Raw genomic sequence first — 22,617 nt, 5'->3', positions numbered from 1 at the left:
TAACAACTATACCCTCTTCACAAAAATGTTCGGTTCAACGAACAGACAGCCATTCAAAGAGAGCTCACTCAGTCATCTACTCATCTTCACAAGATTTGCCAGTATTATTGATATTGACGAATCTGTCATCACCGTTAAGGATCACGAAGACTGCAGAATCAAGCCGGATCGCCCGTTTTATGGCTTTGAACAACTTCAGTTCAAGTACGAATGGTTAGAGCCTTGGCCACTTACTCCGAAAAGCTCTCAAGTTTCTTGCTAATGGCAGTGATCGCGAAGGATCTTGACCTTGACATGTTCAAATTTTGTCGAATCCACATATAAATAAATTTGCTGTCAAGCTTATTCAGCAGTTGTTTATGTGCTATATTCTTATTTCCCTTGTTACTGTTGTCCCTTTTTTGGAGTTCAGAGGCAGAAGGCCAGGGGATAGACCCACGGTGATGGTGAAACAACAGGGGCACAGGGCAACTTTAGGCCGCACTCTAGGTGAAAGTCACATACCTTACAAGCTGTGTTTCTTTCCGTTTGTTTTTTGAAAGCAAGCTAATTGTTTCAGCTGCGATTTACATTCTATCGTATTATACACCTACAGCACATACCGTTCATATTAGCAGCTGTTAAATTAGTCGAGCAATAGGGGCAATATGCTTGCGAGCTAGTTCTTAGGCGTTACACTCAATGAAGCCACTTTCAACAATATATAGTGCACCTTTCGACTAAAAAGCTGAACATTTCTCACTACAAACCTTAAACAACTCCCCATAAACCATATATACACAAAACTATCTTCACTTTTGGCTGCCCAAAGCCCCAAACAACACTCCTACGAGAAATCTAATTTGCAATTGCACACATATTCATCGAACTTCCCATTTTTTTTTTTTTTTCCCCTTGAGAACTACTATTCTGTATTCAAAATTGTTGGAATAAACCGTTAGCTACCCATTTTCCAAGAAAGTTCATCTCCAAGACTAGCATTTATATCGTGCAATAACGCAGACGTCCGTGGACTGTAAGTTCTCCAAAAGGTACTAGGTTTTTCCCATAAGAAGTCATCAGGCTCTACTTCATCAGAACTGTCAATCCACTCATCGGTATTGTCTCTGTCCTCTAAATACAAAATACGCATCTTTAGTTCATCGAGAAAATTGTGAGGCACAGAGACCCTTAATAGCTGTCAAGAGATGACAACGCTCTTGAACCATTGGAATTGATCCGCCCAAATTGGTGGGATTATCGTGCTTCTGAAATTGCCCGTTTCAACATTTAAAGAAACTAAAGATCTGATTGGAACAAGTTCCGCTAGCATTAGCTTAAATCAGATGATAGTGTATAGATCTTGATTGCTACTATTCCTGTTATACTCCAAAAGGCTTCCATTGGTACGATCAGCCACTGCATGTGCTGTCCTGGTTACCAGTAGCTATAATCCTGCCAACCGGGTGCCAAGCCGAGGCAAAGGAATAGTCCAAATGTCCTCTAAGACTCTCAACCACCTGCAACGACTTTCTCGGATACCACCATAAAAATACTAATTAAGATTATACTAGCTGATTATGCAAGTATTGCGCTAACCTTTACCCGAATGGGCATCAGCAATCAGGCAATTCACGTTGTCACCGAGAACAGCAAGCAGCTTTTCGTCAGGGCTAACAGAAGTATTCTACAGCAAACAGTAAAGAGTTGGCAGAATATTGTGAATATGACAGCAAGTTGCTTGCCACAAATTGTGTTTAAGTGGATGATGCTGCAGTGTACTCACATTCACGGACCAGGGGAAGGTGAACAGACCAAGGCAAACAAAATTTTCAGTGTCAAAGACCCATAGCAGCATCATTGTTTACCATCATCAGTCTTGTTGTGCCGCTGCAGGAAAACAAGTTAGATAATGGCAGTAAGTTCTATTTTGCATACCGTGCATGCAAGAGGAACTTAGAGAGGGGTAGAGGAGAGGTGGTGAACATGTTCTCACTTCGCAGCTTGGTACAGGTCAACAGCATTGGCGACAGTTTTTTTTTTTTTGATTGGCAAGCCTGTTTTAAATGAGATCAGTAACTCTTTGGGGTGGGTTCGAGCCCCAGACCTCTGGTATCATCACCCAAAGGTAAAGTTTTACCGACTTTGCTAGTCGGCACCTGCGAGTGACAACATTCTCACCATCAGTAATTTTTTGTACAGAAGGCAACTCCAGGATACTGGCAAAGATAATAAATCGACAACTAGAAAAAATGTAAGCTTGATACATGCCTAAATTATTGAATTCTGAAAATTCTAAGACATTATAAATAAGTTCCCCGTGGAAACCACGAGCCACCATTAGATTATCCTTAACAGCCATGGATCCAGCACGTCTCTGTTGAAGTACCATTAACCAAATCACTTTATGGATGTCTCAATAGAAAGGAAGATTCCAGTGTAATATGATCCTGCATACCATGGTGGGCACAATCAGTCCGGCTGCATTGAGTACTTCGGAGCAGAGATGACCAATGCATGACAGAGTTGTTCTCTATCAGGTATGCATCATGCTTTGATGTTGCCCACAACAGATTCCTTAGCTACACATGAACAAGCATCATTGACAGACATATCATGTACATCTAATTACATAAAATAATTGGTAGTAAAAAAAAAACCATATACAACATCCCTAGTAGATCAGTACTCTATTTGTTCCCTGCTTTCGTAAGTATTATGATCCAACCAGATACTACAAGTTCCACAGACTGCAATAGTTAGCTAAGTACAACTAATGCGGTTTTATTAGAAGACTGCATTTTAAATCAGTTATGCACAGTCATACCGGTCTACAACTGCAGTCAATTTTTCATATATTCATCTCTGTTCACAGTACTAAACGTTAAAGACATTACATACAGGCAAAAATCTAAACAAGTTGTGCACTTGTGCACCAACTGCTCAAGTGCTCAATATGTAATCACCATCCAAACATACACTATTAGAGTGCCAGTAAGTTTTATCTTTTTGTCTGTCCACTATCAGTAGTTCTAAGTTCTAACAATTAGAGCTCCTGTAGCAGTCAAAGAAATATTCGAGGTTCCATATCATCAGAATTTTGGTACCGCCACTACTGCGTAGTGGAAGCTAGTTCAGACTTCAGAGTACAAAACTCCCAGTTTGACATAGCCATAGCCAAAACTACCATAGCTCTTAACAATGGTGGACTCAGTTTGACATAGCCAGTTGACTCGTTGTAACTCGTATATGGGCCTAAACCCGTTCGATTGGGGCCTAAACAATTAGTTTATGGGCCTACAGTTGTTGGGTATTTTGCAGCCCATGTTTCAGTAAGGTGAACAACAATTTGATGGCGCATTTCACAGTTCAGGTCTCATTATTTCAACGTTAATTAAACTAGAGTGTTCAGAGGCAAACGTTAATTAAATGTGATGCAAAAAGTGCACATTATTGTTTCCTCCTAACTAAAAAATTTTCCTTTGTTTTTGGTCCCTTCTTTTACCTTGTAAAATTGTTTACAATTAAATACAAAATCACCTTTAAAAAAAATATATTCAATTAAACAAGGAATTGACATTGTTTGGTAGAATTTGTTGGTGCATTTTTTTTAGTACGTATAGTATTACTCAATAAATAGAAGTCTTGATTCGACATTGAGAATACAAGAAGGCAAGCACGGATGAGAAAAGGGTGGCGAGGAAACTGTGTAAAATTTTATTGATTATTGTTAAGTTGTAAATAGACATGCATGATACATGCATGATAACTAAGGCAGGCAGTTTTAATCGAAATAAAACAGTGTTAATCGAAATAAAACATAATCAATTTGTATTCTTTTCATAGGTAAATCTATGACCGAACTTAGAACAATGCTCGCTAATTTCTGCTATTGTGTTCGCTGCGTTTTTACAGAAAACGCATCTGTATTCCAAATGCCGATGAATCTACACAAATAAAACAAAAATAATTTAAAAAATAAATAAAAATAAAAACATATATATATATATATTAAAAAACAATTAAAAAAGTTTAAAAAAAAAAAGTGTTGACTAACGGTTGATGAGTGAGTGGCTACATCATTTGTGGAGTCAAAACGTCTTGTTTGGGTACAGACTACGCATAGCCACGGTCTCTCGGCGCCAGGGACCGGAATTTGATCCGCCATTTGTGTTTTGAAAATATTTGTTTTTGACTCAGAAAGGGTGCGACTGATGGTGCTTATATAGTGACGTTATGATTTAAATTCATCACACAATTACCTTCATCACACAATAAGGCAGACCATGCTGGTCATCTTTTTCATGTTGATTACAATAACGAAAGAATGAATAAAAGAAACAGAAAGCAGTAAAAACAGTCACATGGATAAAAATATACAATGTACAAAGAATGAAAAATTGATTGCGATCAAGAATATCCCTCGCTCTCAAGGAAGAAAAACACCAGAAGTTAAAGCATAGATGTGCACCGACATCCATAGCATATTCCCCATAATATTCCTGAGGTCATGTTTAGTTTCCTAAAAGTTGCTATTTCAAATGACAAATATATTGAGACATATAGCAAGAAACTTGGAATATAAGCCCAGTTACCACAACTATTCACAGTAAAACCCTCTTTACAGAAAAAGAACACATCTCTTTTAATTTTTATAATTCTAAACAAAACAATAGAGGAACAAATGACATAGAATAGCATTGTTAAGAATCATCATGGTAGGTGTGCCAACCGGCCCACAAATGCACTTACGATAAAATTATAAAAATCCCTTATTATTTGTAATGTCAATAAAAATTATTTTATTTTCCAAAAATAAACTATATATCGTATGTTGACTTTCCAACAATAACATGTTTTACTACATGTACATAGATTGTTTTACGAGGTAAGTTGAAATAAATTTTATTTCTCAATAAAATTAATGTCATCAATTTTATTTATTATCTTAGAGTAATTACTTTATTTAATTTGTAGCGGAAAAAAAAACTTTATTTAATAAGTTAACTTTACTATGGATTTGTTAATGATAAATCTTTAAACTCCTGATTGCAAATCTTATATGTGGTATGAAAATAAATTAAACATATTATGATGCAACATTTATATGAGAGTAAAGGTTTCTGCATGCAACATTATTGAAAAAGAAAATTAAAAAAGAAAATTAGTGATGTTAATATGTATCACCATCCAAACTTTTGTTAGACATGTACTCATACAACAACATCTTCTATTCGTTATCAATATAAAATCCTAGAAGCCTCACAAGGTCTCTTCACTGCAATCTCTCAACCGTTAGATAGCTTATCTGAAGAAATATAAACTAAATTTATCAATATATTGTTGAATAACTTAAATAGAATTGACTTTACTTGGTAGAATTGATGTTACCCTGTAAACATGACCATATCACCCTTGCCCAAGTCTTTACTTGAAGTTTTTTGTAGCTATTGAAACTGCATTGAAGTCTAATGATTGTAGTTCTAAATTACTATTTGGAGCGGTAACTTTTGCCAAATTAATCTTCCCATTATATCATTGATTTTAATTAAATAATAATAATAAAAAAATCTCCAAATAAAAAAATTAAAAAAAAAATACGGATAACAATGAAAACCATACATAACTCACAAGTCAAGTTGTCTAGTTGCAAAATCAAATTGCCTCTTCGCTTATGCATACATAAAACCAGAAAGCATACCATGACTATTTAAATAGTCGACCAAGCAACGATTGATGCAATGATGTATGCATTGGGTCTCTTTTTACCTTATTAGGATAAAATGTAAACAACATGATTAGACAATCTCAATAACATACGACATATCAACAACGGGTAACTTTGGTAAAATAAATATTCTAGAAAATAACACACCCTTTTTAATTTTTATAATTCTAAACAGTACAATGGAATAACAAATGACATATAATAATAGCACTGTTAAGAAACATCATGGTAGGTGTGTCAACTGATCTACAAATGTACTTATGATATTGAGAAGTGTTATCGAGATTTTCCGTTGTGTAGATTGTGATTTAAAATCCAAACCAACAAGCTACAACTAACATTTTTTTTTTTTTAACAAAGCAACTCCTTAAAAACAACTTATATACATTAATTAAAACTCTCTTAAAACTCTCCAAAAGACCTAAACTCTCTTAAAACTCTCCAAAACAACTTAAATACATTCTCTTAAAACTCTCAAACACATTTCTCTCAAGACTTTTTCAGAAGATAGTGGACGCATTCTCAAACGCATGGCTTGTCCAGAAGATAGTGAAACAACATCACTCCAAATGAAAACGTAAAGAAAACAGAGAAAGAGAGAATCAGTAAATTACTTCGGACCATGTTGAATGCGCCTCTCTTTCTCCCCTTATAAACATCAGCATACACATCGGTCTCCACTATTGCAGCTTCAAGTCCACCATCTAGTCCACCATCTAGTTCCCTTTAATTATTAACTTGCACTAGCGTCTTGAAGTGAAATCTGACAACTCTCCCTGAGCTAACATTGACCGCATACTTTTTGCGAATAATAGACAATACAGTAACTTTCCAAAAACTAGAACTGCATACGCATAAGGTTTGACCGAGCACGGAAAATTATCCAATTGAAAAAAAAAAAAAAAGCCAGCAAACCTACCGTTGTTGCAGATGTTCCCACTTGAATCGCTAGAGATTTTTGAATCTCTTCCTTCAATCTTTGTCCAACAGCGTCACCTAACCAACGGGTTTCGAATAACTTTTGGTCCGATTTGGAAAGAGGCACCTCTACAACTAACATTAAATAACTAGCTAATGCAAATAGTGGGGATGAGTCCGACAGCATTTACAAACACATAATAGACAATATATTCTCTAACATTTATATCAAAATTCAATCAAAATCTATTACCTTTCATGTGAAGCATAGAAACATCCTCGTAGAACTTGTATGTATCAAAACGACATAACTATATAGACACTTAGATCATATAGATATAGTAGTATCAATTAATGGCTTAAGTGCTTAAGTAGTTAACTTCATCAGTCTATATTAAATTCTTAGTAGTCAACACACTCTAGTTTTGTGAATTGAAATAAATACATAATTTTATTGATCTTTATTGTTTAGAGCTTCTGACCAAAAAAAAAAAAAAAAAAAAAAAAAATTGCATATTTTTTTTTGGGATGGGGTGGGGTGTGCACATAATCTCGCACCCCTTGGCTTAGAATCCTGGCTCCGTCCTTGAATTACTATAATGTCGGTTTTATCTATCAACTTTACCTCTTGACGACGGATTTCTTTGTGATTTGAAAACTGTATGAGGCAATCCTCGTACTAAATCGATCCGGATTCTGAACGTGAACACTTTCGCAGAATTGCAATAGTTGGTTTCTGAATGCATGATCGGCAGTGGGGTGGTGATTGCATTCATAATGAAACTGGATCCATATCTTCTTGCACCAGAAGCAAAACCCGAGCTTGAAAGGTTGGGCAAAATGATTTCAAGAATAAGCGTATCAAGGTTGATTGCTCTTTTGACGGTGTATTGTGGTGGGGAATCTTCAGAGCATTGGAATGTGAAAGCTGAACTGGTAGTGAAGCTTATAAAAATGAGGAAAACCAAGGTCTTGAAACCCATTCTCGATCTTCTTCTTCTTCTTTTTCGACTAATGAACTGAAGAAAGTTTTATTAACGTGGTTTTCTGTTTGGTTTTTACCAAAAGCTCAAGACGAGACTTGTTTATTAATTTAAAAAATAATGGGACTTGCCAATATTACACATATTAATTCAAACTAATGGGACCCTTGGTGATTCAAAACAAGTAACTCATTAGACATATACTAGCAAACTAGTAAACTAATGGGACCATTGGACAACATCTTCTATTTTTTATCAATACAAAATCCTATAAGCCTCACAAGGTGTTACAGCCCGAATTTCTAAACAATTAAAAAATAAATATTTGAAATATAAATATCTCAAACATCACTCGGTTCAATTGTCTAAAAACCCAGGCTATGACGGGGTGGATACAACACATGTCAAAACCTAAAACTCACATCATAAAGAATTTTAACAACAAAAATAATCTCCAAAAACTTCTCTTTATTACTTTATGAAAGTCTATCTTCTATCCAAAAATCATCAATATAACATTCTAAGAATAATTGTCCTCAACATCGTATTCTCATGTCATATAAAAAGAAAACTATGTTATTACATACTTCCCAAAAGATTAGACCTAATAAAAATAAACTCCCGGATTGCTCCAGATCAAATCCAAATCAAACGCCGTAGTTCCACTGCCTTCCACCTATGTTCCCAAGAACACACACACGTTGCCAAAACAAAGCAAACATGGGTCAGCAAAATGGAATTTGCTGGTATGAGTAGGTTTATGAATAGGTGCAGAAATGGGAATGTTAGTTTGGTGTTGAGAATGTGCTATAGGCTGTTGAATATAATATCTGTCAAGTTTTGAGAAGAAGGAAATGGTATATACTCTGACGGGTTTTGTGGAGATGGAGATGGTATGTTTTTTGACAGGTTTTGTAGAGAAGATGGTATGTTTTCTGACAGGTTTTGTGGAGGAGGAGAAGGAGACTCATTACTTGAATATGAAGGATCAGTATCTAGATGTGAGTTTGAATGAGAAGAAGAATGATTGATTGAATGATTTTCTGAATTTTGAGAATTTGAATGATTATGCAGAACAGGGAGGAACCATAGTTGTCGAAGTTTTCGAAGGAAAAGAGTGTATTGAAGTAGGTGTTGATGCTCTAAAAGGGAAATGATTTTCTTTGAAAATGAATTCTCTGGTCCTACCTGTTGTAAGATCATAGCACTTGTACCCTTTTTGATCAAGGCTTAGGAATGGAGTGTTCTTGAACCATTGTTAAAACTTAAAACAGACAAAACAGAATGAGATGGTGTGACGATTCTCCTTATATCAAAATTACATGGAACGTTTAAGCTACGAGTAGCATGTAGTGTTTAATGGCATTGACTCTGTAGTCTTTAGTTTTGTATTGGTAGTGTCATTGTCACTTGGAGCTTCAATTTTTTTTTTATTGATAAAGTTGCTATTTCATATTAAGCAAAACACTTAGGAACATGAAGTATGTTATCCAATTTAAAGGATGAGGTAGCTGTATGAGGTAATGAATGACCAGTGTGAGAGATGTGCAAACCTTTTCCATCACCAACATACACTTCGTCTGAGCCAATGTAGTCGCCATGCATGGAGAGATTTTTCAGATCATTAGTAATGTGACTGGTAGCTCGTGTCTGCTATCCAGCTTGTATTTGGTGTACTGTTGCTGTACAATGCGGAGTTATTGTAAGAATCAGATGTTTCACCAGTATGGTATTCACCGTGTGATCTCTGAGCTTGCCATTGCATGAAGCTTGGCTGGAGGATGTCTTCCTTGAAAAGCATAGTTCATGCGATTATAGCAATCAATTGCTGAGTGTCCTGGTTTTGAACAGATTTGGAGTAAATTCTTGGTGCTGACACTGACGAGGGGTTCTTTGAATTGTTGTTTGCTGAATTGTTCCGAGTATAACCACATATTACTTGAATATGAAGGATCATCCTCTTACTCTGGCCTGAAAAGCTTGAGTAGACAACTCTTAGTAATTCTCTGTCTATCAGTTATTGTGATCTCCTCACTCAGCAGTATTCCATGAAGTTCATCAAATGTAACATCTTCAGAACACACTCTAATAGATGTTCTTACTGGGATATATTCAATAAGGGTAGTGTGTGGGAGAGGAAGTATGGTTCCTCGCAACTGGAGAGTTTTACTCTGGAAGTCTGAACTTCCAATAGGCGGTAGTGCAGTACCAAAAGCTGATGTGCATACTATATCAATTTTATTGGTTGCATAGAATGCAAGACTCAATTTCTGAAAAACCATACTCACACAAGTAAAATGGGCGCACTGTAGTAAACTATCTCCAAAATATATTTATGGCTAGGTAAACGAAGAAATGGTTGATATAACAACTATACCTCTTCACAAAAATGTTCAGTTCAACGAACAGACAAAGCCATTCAAAGAGAGCTCACTAAGTCATCTACTCATCTTGTTTACCAAAATTTACCAAGTTGGAAAACCTGCACGTCCAAATATGTATTGCCAATGATCAATCTCAATTGACAAAGCCATTCAAAGAGAGAGCTCACTAAGTCATCTTGTTTCTTAATCAAATACAATAAGAAAAAAATACAAATGTTCTCCATCAACAGTGGCATGTCCACGCTCGAATTAATACATTGCTTGCATTGAGAATGGGGCCAATCAAATCAAACATTAATATATTCTCTGCTCCAGTATGTTTCAATCACTAGAATATATGCAGGAATTACGTCATATTACTCAGATATTTGTGACACGGATGTTCAACTCGAATCACAATGCAGAATGAAAACAACAAATAATATACAACATTGCTCCAACTCTTCAGCTGGTACGTTGGATGATACCATTCTCCGCCAAGTATTCAACAAATTCATCAATCAAGTAAGGCCATGCACCCTGGGCATCATAGTTTGCTAAATTTGGATCTACCGTCTGTATGAACAAGAAAAGGACATATATCATGGCATTATAATATACAAACAACAAATATCAAGTTTTTCTGATCATGCAAGAGTATAAGAGTGATGTCCTTGCATTAAGCCCTAATACGAAAACAGCATTGAGCTTAAGTTCCTCGGAAGGTGATACTCATATTACCATTAATACTGTCTTACTAATTAATATGTGCAAAAAAGCTTTGCCAACATCATAGTGACGTCAAAGACAAGATGGAGTGGACATTATTGACGTATGAGATGTTAATATGTGATGAGTTTGTATGAGTATGGTGAATGTTTGATTTGCTTCATATCTTACCCTAGCAAATTCCAAAAGTTGAGACCAGGTATCCCTTGATATTGCCTTGTTATGCCGGGCCTAAGTTTAGAGGACATAAAAACAAACACAGTGAGAATAGATGTGAGAGATGGAAACAAAAGTAAGTTACAGCTCAGCTGAAGATATATTGTGTAGAAAGCGATAGCTATAAAATTATGCCCAATGCTTTTCAGTAAATCGCTTACGATTAACTTCCTCACCTGTAAGAATTGGCACCAATGGTCTACCAATGCCCAATGCTTTTCAGCAAATAGCAATTGCCACATCCCAATAGCTGTATCCAGTGCCAAAGACTTCTGGCCCTGCACTTAAAAACAAAATACAGTTCCTAAAGTTGCTGTTTAATAGCACTTCTTGTACTTTAAGTTCACTAATATGCTATAAATGTAATACTGATATACCTATCTTCTCAATAATGCATCTCTATCAAGCCTCTACATATATTTGGTAACCATTAATTATCACTTGATTGTCAGGAATTATTTGATTTGGACCTAATAACACGTGAATCATGCAATGAGTACCACTATGGACATGACAGGACAGAAATATGGTACACTAAGTGCCACTACAGACAATAGATATGTGATGGATACCGAAACAAAGTTACACTACATTTGCATTACTAATCCAAAACCAACTCAAAGTAATCTGTAATCTTTAATTTAGTAAGACGCTGGAAGGACAAAATTTCAGATATGATCAATAAAAGAAACTGACACCAGTAAAATGTTTGACCAATACAAACCTTTTCCTTAGCCCAGCCAAAAGCAAAGTTGTATATCTCGCGGAACTTTTCTGTACAATGACACAAAATAATCAGCAATAATAATATAATATAACATCCTAGCACCACTATCTCAATATGTTGATCTGATCCAATTCGTTAGCTATAGGGTCAACTTGTTGGTTGGCACCACTTTCCTGAAATAATAAAAGTGAAAAACAATCCCGACCAAATTATTCACGTTGTCATGGTGTCAATTCTTTTTATGTAAAATGTTGCAGGTGTCTGTCCTTGTATGCCAAGGTGCCCTCTCGGGAAGCCCTACACCTCACCCCAATCCCGACAACATAACCAACCAAATCCTGAGTAGTATTTACACTTACGTTAAGGGGTAGGGGACCTCTAAAACAACCTCACTAACCAAAAAAAAAAAAAAAAAATTACACTTACGCTCATCTTTTAGTTCCGATCGCATATATTGTAACCTTTCACGGAACTTCTCAAGGGAATCCACCCTGACAGAAAGTTCATATACAAGTAAGAGTGATTTATAAAGATATTCAAAAAAATAAATGAAAAACACCGGCTACTTAATATTTACCCCAGTCCTTGTAATCCGCCCACAAATTCCTGCTTTGAAAATTCACACATAGTAGCAGCCTTCATATGCCAGGATACGACTAACTGCAAAAAAACTAAAATGTTCAGTAAAGTGGGCTAATCCAACCAATCTTGCTTGCATTAGAGACAGAGCTACTGAACTAATGGTTTATCTCTCCATCGAATTACATTACTGAAAGGTGCACAGTCATGAGCCCATACTAAAGGTTCAATTAATTCCAATGAAAAAATATAAAGACACAAAAACATTTTTTTAAATGGGAGGTTCCGGAGGGGAAAAAATTGAGTAATATTTGTGATATAGAAGCCTGTTAATGCATCACACAAATGTATGCGTAATAAGTGAATTAATTGATTTTAGATGTGGCATTAGATCAAAAGGCTAAAATGAGTGATCATGGACTCCTCAGACAAATATTATAACATGCCAACAGCCTTTCTACTTAGTGACTTACGCAACAAGCTACTATACATCTGAAAATGCCAAGACCACATAAATGGGCAGAACAAGACAGAACACCTAGAGATGCATTTACATCAAGAAGACAGAAGACACAGTTTGACAAAGATAAATTCCTTTGCCTGAAATACATGGATAAGTTAGAAAAGAAAAGGACGCCAATCAACTTCGCAGCCATGCATATTAAGCCAAAAGGAAATACAATATTACCACAAAATGATTTCTGAACTGAGTAGGGGGGCTAGCATAAGCGCTCAAGTAATATGTTCTTCAAGATTACTAGTACTTTATTTTTTTAAGGGTAGAATTGCCTGAATTACAGCTTAAGATGCCATGTTTAACATTTATAAAAAACAAGAACCACTAGTAATCTAGTAGGGTTGCTCGTTTTTGTATGAAATAATGAAATATTTATTCTAAAATGCTGCTGCTATGATTTTCCACAATTTTATTTGCTCATGACTTTAAGTCCTAGCTAAGAAACCAAACAAATAAACAAAAGTAACAATGAAATGTCTCTTGATTGTTAAATTCAGTTTACCTAATCATTTTTAACTCAAATAAAGATTTACTTATTCCTAGCAGGCTAGCATAAACTCCCATAAGAAGGGTTCCAATTACTTTCCTTGAAACCTACTAATAATGGAACCAAACATTAAGCTGATATCTCCAACGTATTACTTTGAACAGAAACTATTAAGCAAAAAGGAATCAATAAATATATAGAATAAGCACTTACCATAACTATATCTTGTGGGTCCACCTGCACAAGTAATGCCAATCATTGTTAAGAGAAAGGCACGCAGGGAAATATCTAAAGCAGAAACATCGAGTTGATCTATGTTAAGCATGTAACATAGAATAGAAACATGTACGCATGTTTGGCACTGATACCGTGTCAAACAGGGTGTGCATTTGATGGGGAGCAAACACTGATGCCTGACAGTCTGACACAGATCCATGCACATGCAATGTTTTTTGTTGCAAATATATCATGTTCCGAAAATCCAAATAAAGGCATAAAAATAAGAGAAGGGAAAACAAAGTAGTAAAATGTTTACCAAACAGACGAAAGGAGGTACCTGAAGGTCATTGCAGAGCAAACTGATGCCATCAGCCATAATCATATCAGCATATTGATCTACAACAATGAGACATACATCAGAATCTGGAATCTTAAGTCTTACAACATTTATATATCTTAAGCTGTTACATACAATTCACATGCCAACTAGAAAAGGAGAAATTTCAAATATTAAACATTTGCAAAATGAAAAAGGTTATTTGATAAATGTCTACGCTTGGTTGATAAGCTATAAAGGCCATCTAAAAGCTTAGATGTTTCGAGTCATGAATTTCTTCATTAATGGAAGGTTCTGGACAACATCTACTGACGAACATAGCCATTTTAAAATTGCTTCAGGGCTGGTGAATAATTTTTTTTTTGTTGGCATTAAAGATTTGGACAATACCTATTGATGTTCATTGGGCTGCTACAGAAACACTATTGAGGCACTACTACAATCTAATATAGGATTGTGTTGCTGACCCATTCTTCGGTTTGTTCTTATGAACTCATTCACTCGGTAATGCAATACTCAGTCCAGACTCCAGACAAGTACATGGTAATGTGGACAGCATATGGTGATGGGAACAAGATATGATAGACATCAGTGTCCCAATTAAAAACAACATACATAAAACAAAAAGGTCTTATATGTATTTGCAAAGAACTTTTGACGAAAAAAATAGGAAAATTACTGGAAAATGGTAGATATGAAGACTTCGTAAAACCCACTCAACAAGTTTGTAAAAAATGGTAGATGGAAAACGAGTAAACGACATGCATTAAGATGTATTTAAGAAAGTAAAACGAGAACACCAATCAGGCCTCTCAGGTCTACCAAAGTTTTAAAATTCACAACACACAACCATCAGCTAAAGAGACAACATGCTTATATATCAAATGAAGTAGTCACATTTTGAATTCCACTTACAACTCACGCATGTGTTTATATTGATAGATAGCCATATTTGGTGAAGAATTTTTCACTTTTTTTTTTAAAACTTTTAATTAAATTTCTAACATGATGTATTACAAATAGGGTGAACTAGTGTTACCCCCCACTAGATGAGCCAATTAGGGTCTCCCCCCTAAACACACGGGCAACTTGGTTTGACCGTTAACTTTCAAGTCAAACAACTGAAAATGACATAAATGCCCCCACCTAATTAAAATTAAACATTTTCTTTTTGAAAATAATGAGGGCATTTGTGTAATTTTCAATTGTTTGACTTGAAAGTTAACAGTCAAACCAAGTTGACCGTGTGTTTAGGGGGAAGACCCTAATTTCCCATCTAGTGGGGGGTAATACTAGTTAACCCTTACAAATATACAATATATTTGCCATGTAGCAATAGACTACCACCCTCCTCCCTAACTATTGATATTTCCCTATTTACTACTCAATTTAGTGCAACTACGTTTTAGCCTTGCAGGACAAGTGGCCCTTCATTATATCGGCCCGGCCTAGTGTGCGTGTGTGTGTGTGTGCAAATTGAATACTGAAGCTAAAGTTACACCTTTATATCTACTATAGAGCTCCTCAAGCTGCCTAGAATTAGTAGCTGATTTACTTTGTGGCTGGCTGTAAAATAAATCAAAAGCCCCTTCAAGTTGCCACCCACTATCTTTCAAAGATTGGAGAGCAGCTTTCTCACTGCACCAAATCATCACACAATGCAAAAATTATAATTAACAGGTGCCAACTTATATTACACAATAGGAGTGTGTATATATATACCTTGTTCCAGTGATTTGGACAAATTGTTGAACTTTGTCACGCTGCCCTCTATTCAATTTATGCTGTGCAATCAAAACATTTATAATAATAATAATAATAATAATAATAATAATAATATAAAAAATTGCAATTGATTATTGGATTAAATGAGAAAGTGACTAACCATTTTGGTAGAAATTAGGGTTTGGAAATTGGAACCCTCTCTTTGATGAGAGAGAGAGAGAGTGTGTGTTCAGAGGAGAAAGCAGCCAGCTTCGAACTGCTTTCTTAATTTAACGTTTGCTTGATCGAATTTTCTATCGAACACTTCGAACCGTGTGTGCACGTGTGTGTTGCGTGCTGGGCTTTTGATGCTGGTAATTTGTAGACCCAATATGGCAATATATAGTCCATGGACCTTTTACCTTCTTACTGTTGTCGATCTCTATGGTCATGTGGTGAAAGGGAGTTTTACCTATAAACCACTTACTAACTAGATAACTGTAAGCAGTGGGGGTGTGAGCGGAGGGTGGAGAAGAGAGAGGTATTATAAATGGTGTGAATTAGTCTGGAGGAGAAGGGGTTAGTAGATTGGAAAGACCGAGTTCGTTCGGAGCGAAATGCCTACGTATCAAGCTCTCACTTCTGGGGGGAGAGTTGAATCAGGTCTGGCGTAGTTCAAGCAGGGGGTATTTATAGTTGTGGAGTAAGAAGATTTGTGTAACACGTGTACTGGCCAATACAGATGTGTGGTTGAGATTTGGGATGCGTGTAGGGTTGGTGTTGGTAGGAGTCTTGCAATGATGGGGAGTGGTTGTAGTAGTTCGGATAATGCGGGTGAGGGGTCGTACAAGTATGGCTCTGGTAATGACTGCATCTGGATAATGGGTGATGTCACTAGATGAAACCTTCCATATGAGGGTATGCGAGCTTAGTTACTCTGGAGAGCGATCTCGTAGGACAAATATCTTAGATCGGGTGTGCGAGCTGATAATGTGAGTCGTTCTGAAACGAACTGAAGTCATGAGGTCGGTGTGGTATTTCTGTTTATGCTGGACATGTGTCTGATATCTCTGGATGATAATATTACTCCCTCACAAGAAGAAGAGATGGGTTTGAGGGTGAGGAGATAGAGAGAGTTGGGTTTGGCTGAGGAGGGCTGAACAAGTAAAGAAGAAGAAGAAGAAGAAAAAAAGGCTCCCTCACTAAATCGAGACGATGATAGACATTTAAACCTACCAAATTATATTTTGGTGGGCCACGTATTCGTACCCTCCCTCCCAAAAACATTAGCTCCGCTCACTTGATTAACTACTAGTTTATCGAAATCTTCATGAAAAGATTAACCTTAGAGTACTATAGTAGTGCAATAAGCTGGAAAGTTAATATAATATACCTAATTAACCATGGACTATAGGATCATCACCAATATACATATGTGTCACCTTGGGTATTGGAATATTGGTTAGGGTTTTTCAACCCATACAATTCTACACTATATAATAATAAATAGAGTGAATGCTGTTCTGTTATAAAAAGGTTTGTTGCTTATATCTAGAGATTCTTGGCAGTTGACACTTTTAAACAGAGAAGTGGTTATAACTTATGACTAGAGGTTTTTCTCTTAGCAAGGTCTTATAAAAGTACTGTATTGACAGGATAAGGTCCTACATCACTTGCAAGAAATAGGTTTATGCTAGTATGTTTTAGTTGGGTTTAAAGTTTGTTTCGAGTGTCATTACAGCACTACTACTTACTTTTTCTGTCACTTTTGGTCAAATTCAGTGGCTTCAAAGTGCTAATGTGATTTTGTCCTTTTTATGGGTGGTTTGTTTGGTTTTAACTAGTTTAGAGATTTCAGCATCTTAAGTTCCTCTTTTCCACTACTTTAACGAGTGTTGGCGGTTGCAATTCAATCGAGCTTGCTAGTTCTGTCAAATGGCAAGAAAAAGAATCAGAACCCAGTACAAGAAAAAGCTGCTGCAACCAAAGAATGAAGTGAAACCAGTGGAGTTTCCTTATTGTTCAACCCCTACAAGTTCAGAGAAGTTATCAAAAGTTGAAGAAAAAGACATGCATCACAGCAGCAAAGGTCTTGAGGTTTCTAGCAGTGTTTGTTCCACTCCAAAGGCTCAACGACACCGGATACCAACAAGAGTTTTATGTCCACCAGCGCCCAAGAAGCGAAGAATACTCTCACACTGTTCATCACAGAGGAAACCAATCTCTTTCTTTGCACCACCAGATATAGAACACTTCTTTTGCTTTGCTCTTCAGACCATAGTTTGAAACATGTTTTGCTGCTCCCAAGGTTATAGTTATATTTTGCATTTTCATTTATTTTCTTTGTTGTTTTCTCTTACAGTTGATTTGTTATTTAGTTTGGCACAGTGTGAGTAAGACTTAAACTGTGTTGGTTGTGTGTAACCTTAGAAAAATATTTAGGCAGACCACTTGCTAATTTAGTATAGGGATTTCTGATTTCGGGTATACAGTTAGTGATCGAGCTAAGCTGGTTTAGCTGGAGTTTGTATGAGCTAATTAATTTTAGCATTAATATGTAGCTTGGTATTGTTTTTGACATTTGAGGTATGGCACCTTGAAATTTAGATTTGAGTGAATGTAATTTGCATTGGTTTTGCAGCTTCCTTGTGTTAAGTCAACTTATGAAATTGGAAATCATAAATGTCCTTGAGTTTTTATTTAATCCTATGTTCATTATCTCTTCTTCCATTATTTCTGCTCTTGCCATATATGCCTATTGATATGTGTTGTGGATATGCAAATAGGTTCTTCGCAAAAGTAAATCCACAAATGATCCTAGAATTCCAGGAATTGGATACCATATTCAGTATTTTTTCAGTTCCATAGTCTGAGTTAAAAGTCATTAGTTAAAAGAGTAATTGCAGGTCTGCATATACAAACCGATATTGTAAGCAGCACTAATAATGCAAAAGATAACAGAGCAACTCAAACACAACTATGTTCTCATCAAGTGTTTTGAGGGGACTAGGTTGTACCTTTGTAATAAGCAGGCTCCTTGATGCAAAATTAAATGGGAAATCCTAACTACTATAGTAATGGATCGCTGGTTCTATTCAAGCACTCAATCATATCACCAATTGTCATTGTCGAATTTCACTAAGCCACCATCATTCCATGATTTCATTATACGCCATCTCTATCTATCTATTCCTTAAAAGGCGATTAGACTATATATTTTACTTCATGTACCATTTTGGATATTGTGGGAGAGGTTTTCAGGTAGAACAGAAATTTCAGCCATCGATTTTTGAGTTACGATTAAGCCTGGGCTACCACGAGAATATTTTTATATGGATGAGAGTTTCTTGGATGTGTGATCCAACGGTCCGAAAATCAAAAACAAATTTCCCCGTTGGATCACACATGCAACGGATCTCGTCGCTATTAGGATATGCTCGGGTAGACAAACTCGATTATGATTAATGTAAATTTTGACTTAGAGGTCGTCCATCAAGTTTTCATCACTTCAATACCATAGGGATCACTCATAAAGATGATACCACGTCTTATGTTTGAAATACAAAAGGTAGTTCCTTTGTTTATGAAATGATGGTGTCAGGTGGGTGTGGGTCATGTGTTGGTCCTGAGCCAACACTAATCAGAGAATCCAATGAAAGAACTCGTGCGGACTAGTGATCCTGCTGGTTACGTATCCAATTAATCATTCTAGTCAATAGATTTCTCGCATCCCAATTAATTGGATTCCTTGTAATTTGTCTGTCTTAAAGCAAGTTCTTCTTTTGTTTTGCTCTTAATACATTGCATGCATGTCATGAATTGGCGAATTGATAGACATTTTGCTCGAAATTCCCGTGGTTTTGAAACAATTGGAATAATGTAATGTGCCAAATAAAACTGCAGGACGGACGGTGGCAATGTGGCATTCGTGATATGTGTCAAAAATAGTTTAGAGTCCGAATTTGTGGTTAAATCTATTTTCGTTCAGTTTAACAGTTTTTTTGGGTAGTAATACAGTTTTTTTAGGCAGCCACTCTACCAATCAGAAACTGAAGTCTTGTTGACAGCAAACAATTATTTGTCCACAAACTTATTCTGAATAGTTTAATTAGATGAGCACCCCAAATGCACTTATATATCAACATGATACCCTCTTAATCGCATATAGCTACTCCAACAGCTAAAGTGTTGTTGATTTGGTTTGCATTTGCATCTGCATCTGCATCTGCATCGTCATTACAAATCTATATTATTATTATTATTATTATTTAACTGTTCAAGATGATTTCGACAAACGACATTGAGGAAATTCCTTTTAAAGAGTACGAAACGGAAAAGATTTGATAAGATTAGTGTGGACCAATCGAGCTTTTGTTTCATCCGTGGTGCAATTTGCAATTCAACAAAATTTAAGTCTTTCGATTGGCAAATCAACTGTGGCTAGGACTTCATTAGTTTTAACTAGAGTAGATGAATGGGGTCATTTATCCAGAGTGCACTGTTTTTGTTGTTGGTCTTTTTAAAAAGTTAAAAATTAAGGAAGCATTATGTGTTTATACATTTTTTGCTACTTTCAAGAAAAGTTTCTTGAAATGTTCCTAACTCAAAACTAGTCGAATAGGGTTTTCTTAAAAAAACAAACGTCTAGACTTGCATTTGGATTGATGACTTTTTTTTACTGAAGTGGGATGTTCTTTTTATCAGTTCAATGATGATTTTCATCTTACAAAGAACTAAGCATAACTTTATTTCATTTTTATAGAATCCAAGGCTGTCCCTCACTCCCTGTTTTTCCTTCCTAAATAATGTGATTCAACAGGTTTAGAACATTTCATTGATAATTAAACATGGTTCAAGATTTAAGTGTTCTCGAATCAGATTAGTAATCGTTTAAAAAAAAATAGGGCATGTTTGGTTTATTATTTTTATGTGGACAATTTTGAATTTTTTGAATAAATTGTTTTTGCATTTTTTGAAGACAAATTATATTTTTCACATTTTGATTGTCAGAGTGGGCTCTGAGTTTTGGGTGGCCCTAGGCGAGCTCCAAAAATGGGCTCGTGTCTCCCCAAAATAGTGTATGCTTTGTTTTTTTTGAAAAACACCGAAAATACTTGGGAAAAAGAATTGAAGAAGACGAGTGGTTTTGTTTATGTTTCGGGCTTAGTTAGTTGGGTTTTATTGATTGGGGTGAACATTTAATGTTTTAAGCAAAAAAACCATTGTGGGCTAGTAACTTAGTGGCCAGTGGCCATTCATTAATTGGGTCAAACTTTTAGTGTTTTAAGCCGAAAATAAAAATAAAAACTTGGGCTAGTGATATGATTGGTAGTGGGCATGGTCCAGTTTGGGGCCCTTACCCACCACCTATGATGACTATGGGTTAGGGCCGCCCCTGTTGATTGTTCAATTGTACATAGGCTGAAAATGATCTTGGTGAAAACTTTTATTCTTCCACCTCCTATAAAAATAAACATTTTCCTATTCCCCTCTCCTCCTCCCGAAGAAAGATTTATCATTGGAAAATGAAAAATATTTTTCCTTGTTAATAATATAATTTTTCCAAACATACCGCCCAACACAAAGTAACAAATCAAAACTTGTTTTCATGGGAAACCTTGTTTTATATCAAATGCCACGAATTGACATTTTTATATTTATGGTGTGAATTACCAAACACACGCTAACATATAATTTTTGAAATATTTTAATGGAAAATTTTCCCATGAAAATATTGATACATTATTTAGAGAGAAAAAAATCGAGTAATTAAACATTGTCTAAGGATATTTGAGTTCAAGACTTGCTCTTATTGAGTTCACCACAAGATTAAGGATAAAAGTCACCCCTAAACTTGTCCTTGATTGTCATTTAGACCCTCAAACTTTTTTTCTAAGCGAAAAAAACTCTGAAGTTGCAAGTAGCAAACACAACAGTTAGTTTCATAGATGACGTTAGATATATATGATGTTATTTTATTTGTTACGTACATGACGTCATCGATCATTTTATTTACCTTGTAATTTATTTTTCAAAGTGGCAGAAAATAAATGGATGATGTGGAAATCAATCAGTGAGTCAATTCCAACTGTATTGTCACCTATAATTGTATAAATTGATCATCTTCATCAGCAATTCCAACAGTCATAGTCATAAGAAAAAAAACCCTAGCTACCAAATTATTTTATTTATATTCAATTATACGAATAATTTAGGCATGTAATTAATAGGTATTATTATTAATGTTTCATTCATTGTTTGCAAATTCTAATCAATTTCTTTTTTGAATCCTTTTTCTTTTGGCAGAAATGTCACTTGCATCATATCAGTGAATTACAAAGTAAATAAAATGATTGATGATGTCATGTAAAAAAGAAAATGACATCATATATATCTAACACCATCTATGAAACTAACTATTGTACTTGTGTTTGGTACTTACAACTTCAAGGTTTTTTTTGTTTGGAAAAAAGTATAGGAGTGTTAGTGACAATCGGGTCAAGTTCAGGAGTGATTTTTGTCCTTAGTCCATTCACCACAGTCCACAGCTTACAATATTCTTGCTTAGAAAATAGCAGACTTATTATTGAAAACACAAAAGTAATTTTGCGATCTGCTCACAACATATTTATTGCCATAAAGCACATAATAGCAGTTGTCCCAAGTAGGGGTGATACCCGCCCCTCAAAATTGCATGATCAAACCTTCAAAAGTTGACCCTCACAGATTTAAGGGGCAGCCCGACCCTCATGCTTATAAGGGGTGGGCTAGGGCCTAGGTTCTCAAGCATGAGCCCGGCTCTCATTAAGCCCTCACTTAACCCCCATACGTTTTCTTGTTATTTTACATTATATTTATGTATTATATTTTAATTATCTAAGTTGTATAAAAAAAAATCACTAAATTAGTTTTCAATAGGGGATAGATTATAACATAACATATACGGTTTTTGTAATTGATTTAATGATAAGTATATAAGTCATATATAAAAGCAAATGTATGAAAAATGTAGATGTTTTAAGAATATCACTTCTTCTACCATCTCTATCTATTTTTTCTCTTTGTTTTTTTTTCAAAAGGCATAAGAATTAGTTTTGTATATTAAAATTGATATATATAATCAAAGTATGA

At 35.5% G+C, this 22,617-nt stretch overlaps 2 protein-coding genes and 1 long non-coding RNA gene across 3 annotated transcripts; all 3 read right to left on the bottom strand.

Moving 5' to 3' along the window:
- Positions 1 to 1,239: 1,239 nt before the first annotated feature.
- LOC147484123 (uncharacterized) lies at positions 1,240 to 6,812 on the bottom strand. The gene is made up of 5 exons (XM_086579710.1): positions 6,627 to 6,812; positions 2,424 to 2,561; positions 2,161 to 2,356; positions 1,766 to 1,824; positions 1,240 to 1,666 (listed from the first exon to the last, which is right to left on the bottom strand). Exons 1-5 carry the CDS (start codon positions 6,810 to 6,812, stop codon positions 1,574 to 1,576), a joined length of 672 nt encoding a protein of 223 aa, XP_086435836.1. The 3' UTR covers positions 1,240 to 1,573.
- A 1,244-nt stretch (positions 6,813 to 8,056) lies between these two features.
- On the bottom strand, positions 8,057 to 9,300 carry LOC147484122 (uncharacterized). Its single transcript, XR_015204252.1, has 2 exons — positions 9,162 to 9,300; positions 8,057 to 8,284 (listed from the first exon to the last, which is right to left on the bottom strand). It is a non-coding gene; the product is annotated as an uncharacterized LOC147484122 (long non-coding RNA).
- Positions 9,301 to 10,155: 855 nt separating this feature from the next.
- Positions 10,156 to 15,849, bottom strand: LOC147484121 (defective in cullin neddylation protein). Its single transcript, XM_086576848.1, has 11 exons — positions 15,668 to 15,849; positions 15,505 to 15,566; positions 15,284 to 15,420; positions 13,783 to 13,841; positions 13,440 to 13,463; positions 12,221 to 12,303; positions 12,070 to 12,134; positions 11,641 to 11,690; positions 11,093 to 11,194; positions 10,872 to 10,931; positions 10,156 to 10,547 (listed from the first exon to the last, which is right to left on the bottom strand). The coding sequence occupies exons 1-11, from the start codon at positions 15,668 to 15,670 to the stop codon at positions 10,437 to 10,439; spliced, it is 756 nt and encodes a 251-aa protein (XP_086432974.1). The 5' UTR covers positions 15,671 to 15,849; the 3' UTR covers positions 10,156 to 10,436.
- Between the last annotated feature and the right edge of the window lie 6,768 nt (positions 15,850 to 22,617).

The sequence above is a fragment of the Coptis chinensis genome, chromosome 8 (genome assembly GCF_015680905.1).
Source record: "Coptis chinensis isolate HL-2020 chromosome 8, ASM1568090v1, whole genome shotgun sequence".
In the NCBI taxonomy this organism is placed as follows: Eukaryota; Viridiplantae; Streptophyta; class Magnoliopsida; order Ranunculales; family Ranunculaceae; genus Coptis; species Coptis chinensis.
Note: the sequence above shows the minus strand (reverse complement) of the source record. Positions and strands in the feature narration are given on the sequence as shown.

Bases quoted from the DNA above. Each gene is read 5' to 3' on its own strand.
- LOC147484121 (XM_086576848.1), bottom strand. The intron at 13,464-13,782 runs GTACCTCCTTTC...TTACTTGTGCAG, and splicing joins TGCTCTGCAATGACCTTCAG to GTGGACCCACAAGATATAGT. The intron at 11,691-12,069 runs GTAAGTGTAATT...GTCATTGTACAG, and splicing joins ATCGGAACTAAAAGATGAGC to AAAAGTTCCGCGAGATATAC.
- LOC147484123 (XM_086579710.1), bottom strand. From the start codon at position 6,812: ATGCTGTCGGACTCATCCCCACTATTTGCATTAGCTAGTTATTTAATG. The intron at 2,562-6,626 runs GTAGGTTTGCTG...GTTCATGTGTAG, and splicing joins TGGGAACATCTGCAACAACG to CTAAGGAATCTGTTGTGGGC. The intron at 1,825-2,160 runs GTGAGAATGTTG...TGCTGCTATGGG, and splicing joins TGTACAAAAAATTACTGATG to TCTTTGACACTGAAAATTTT.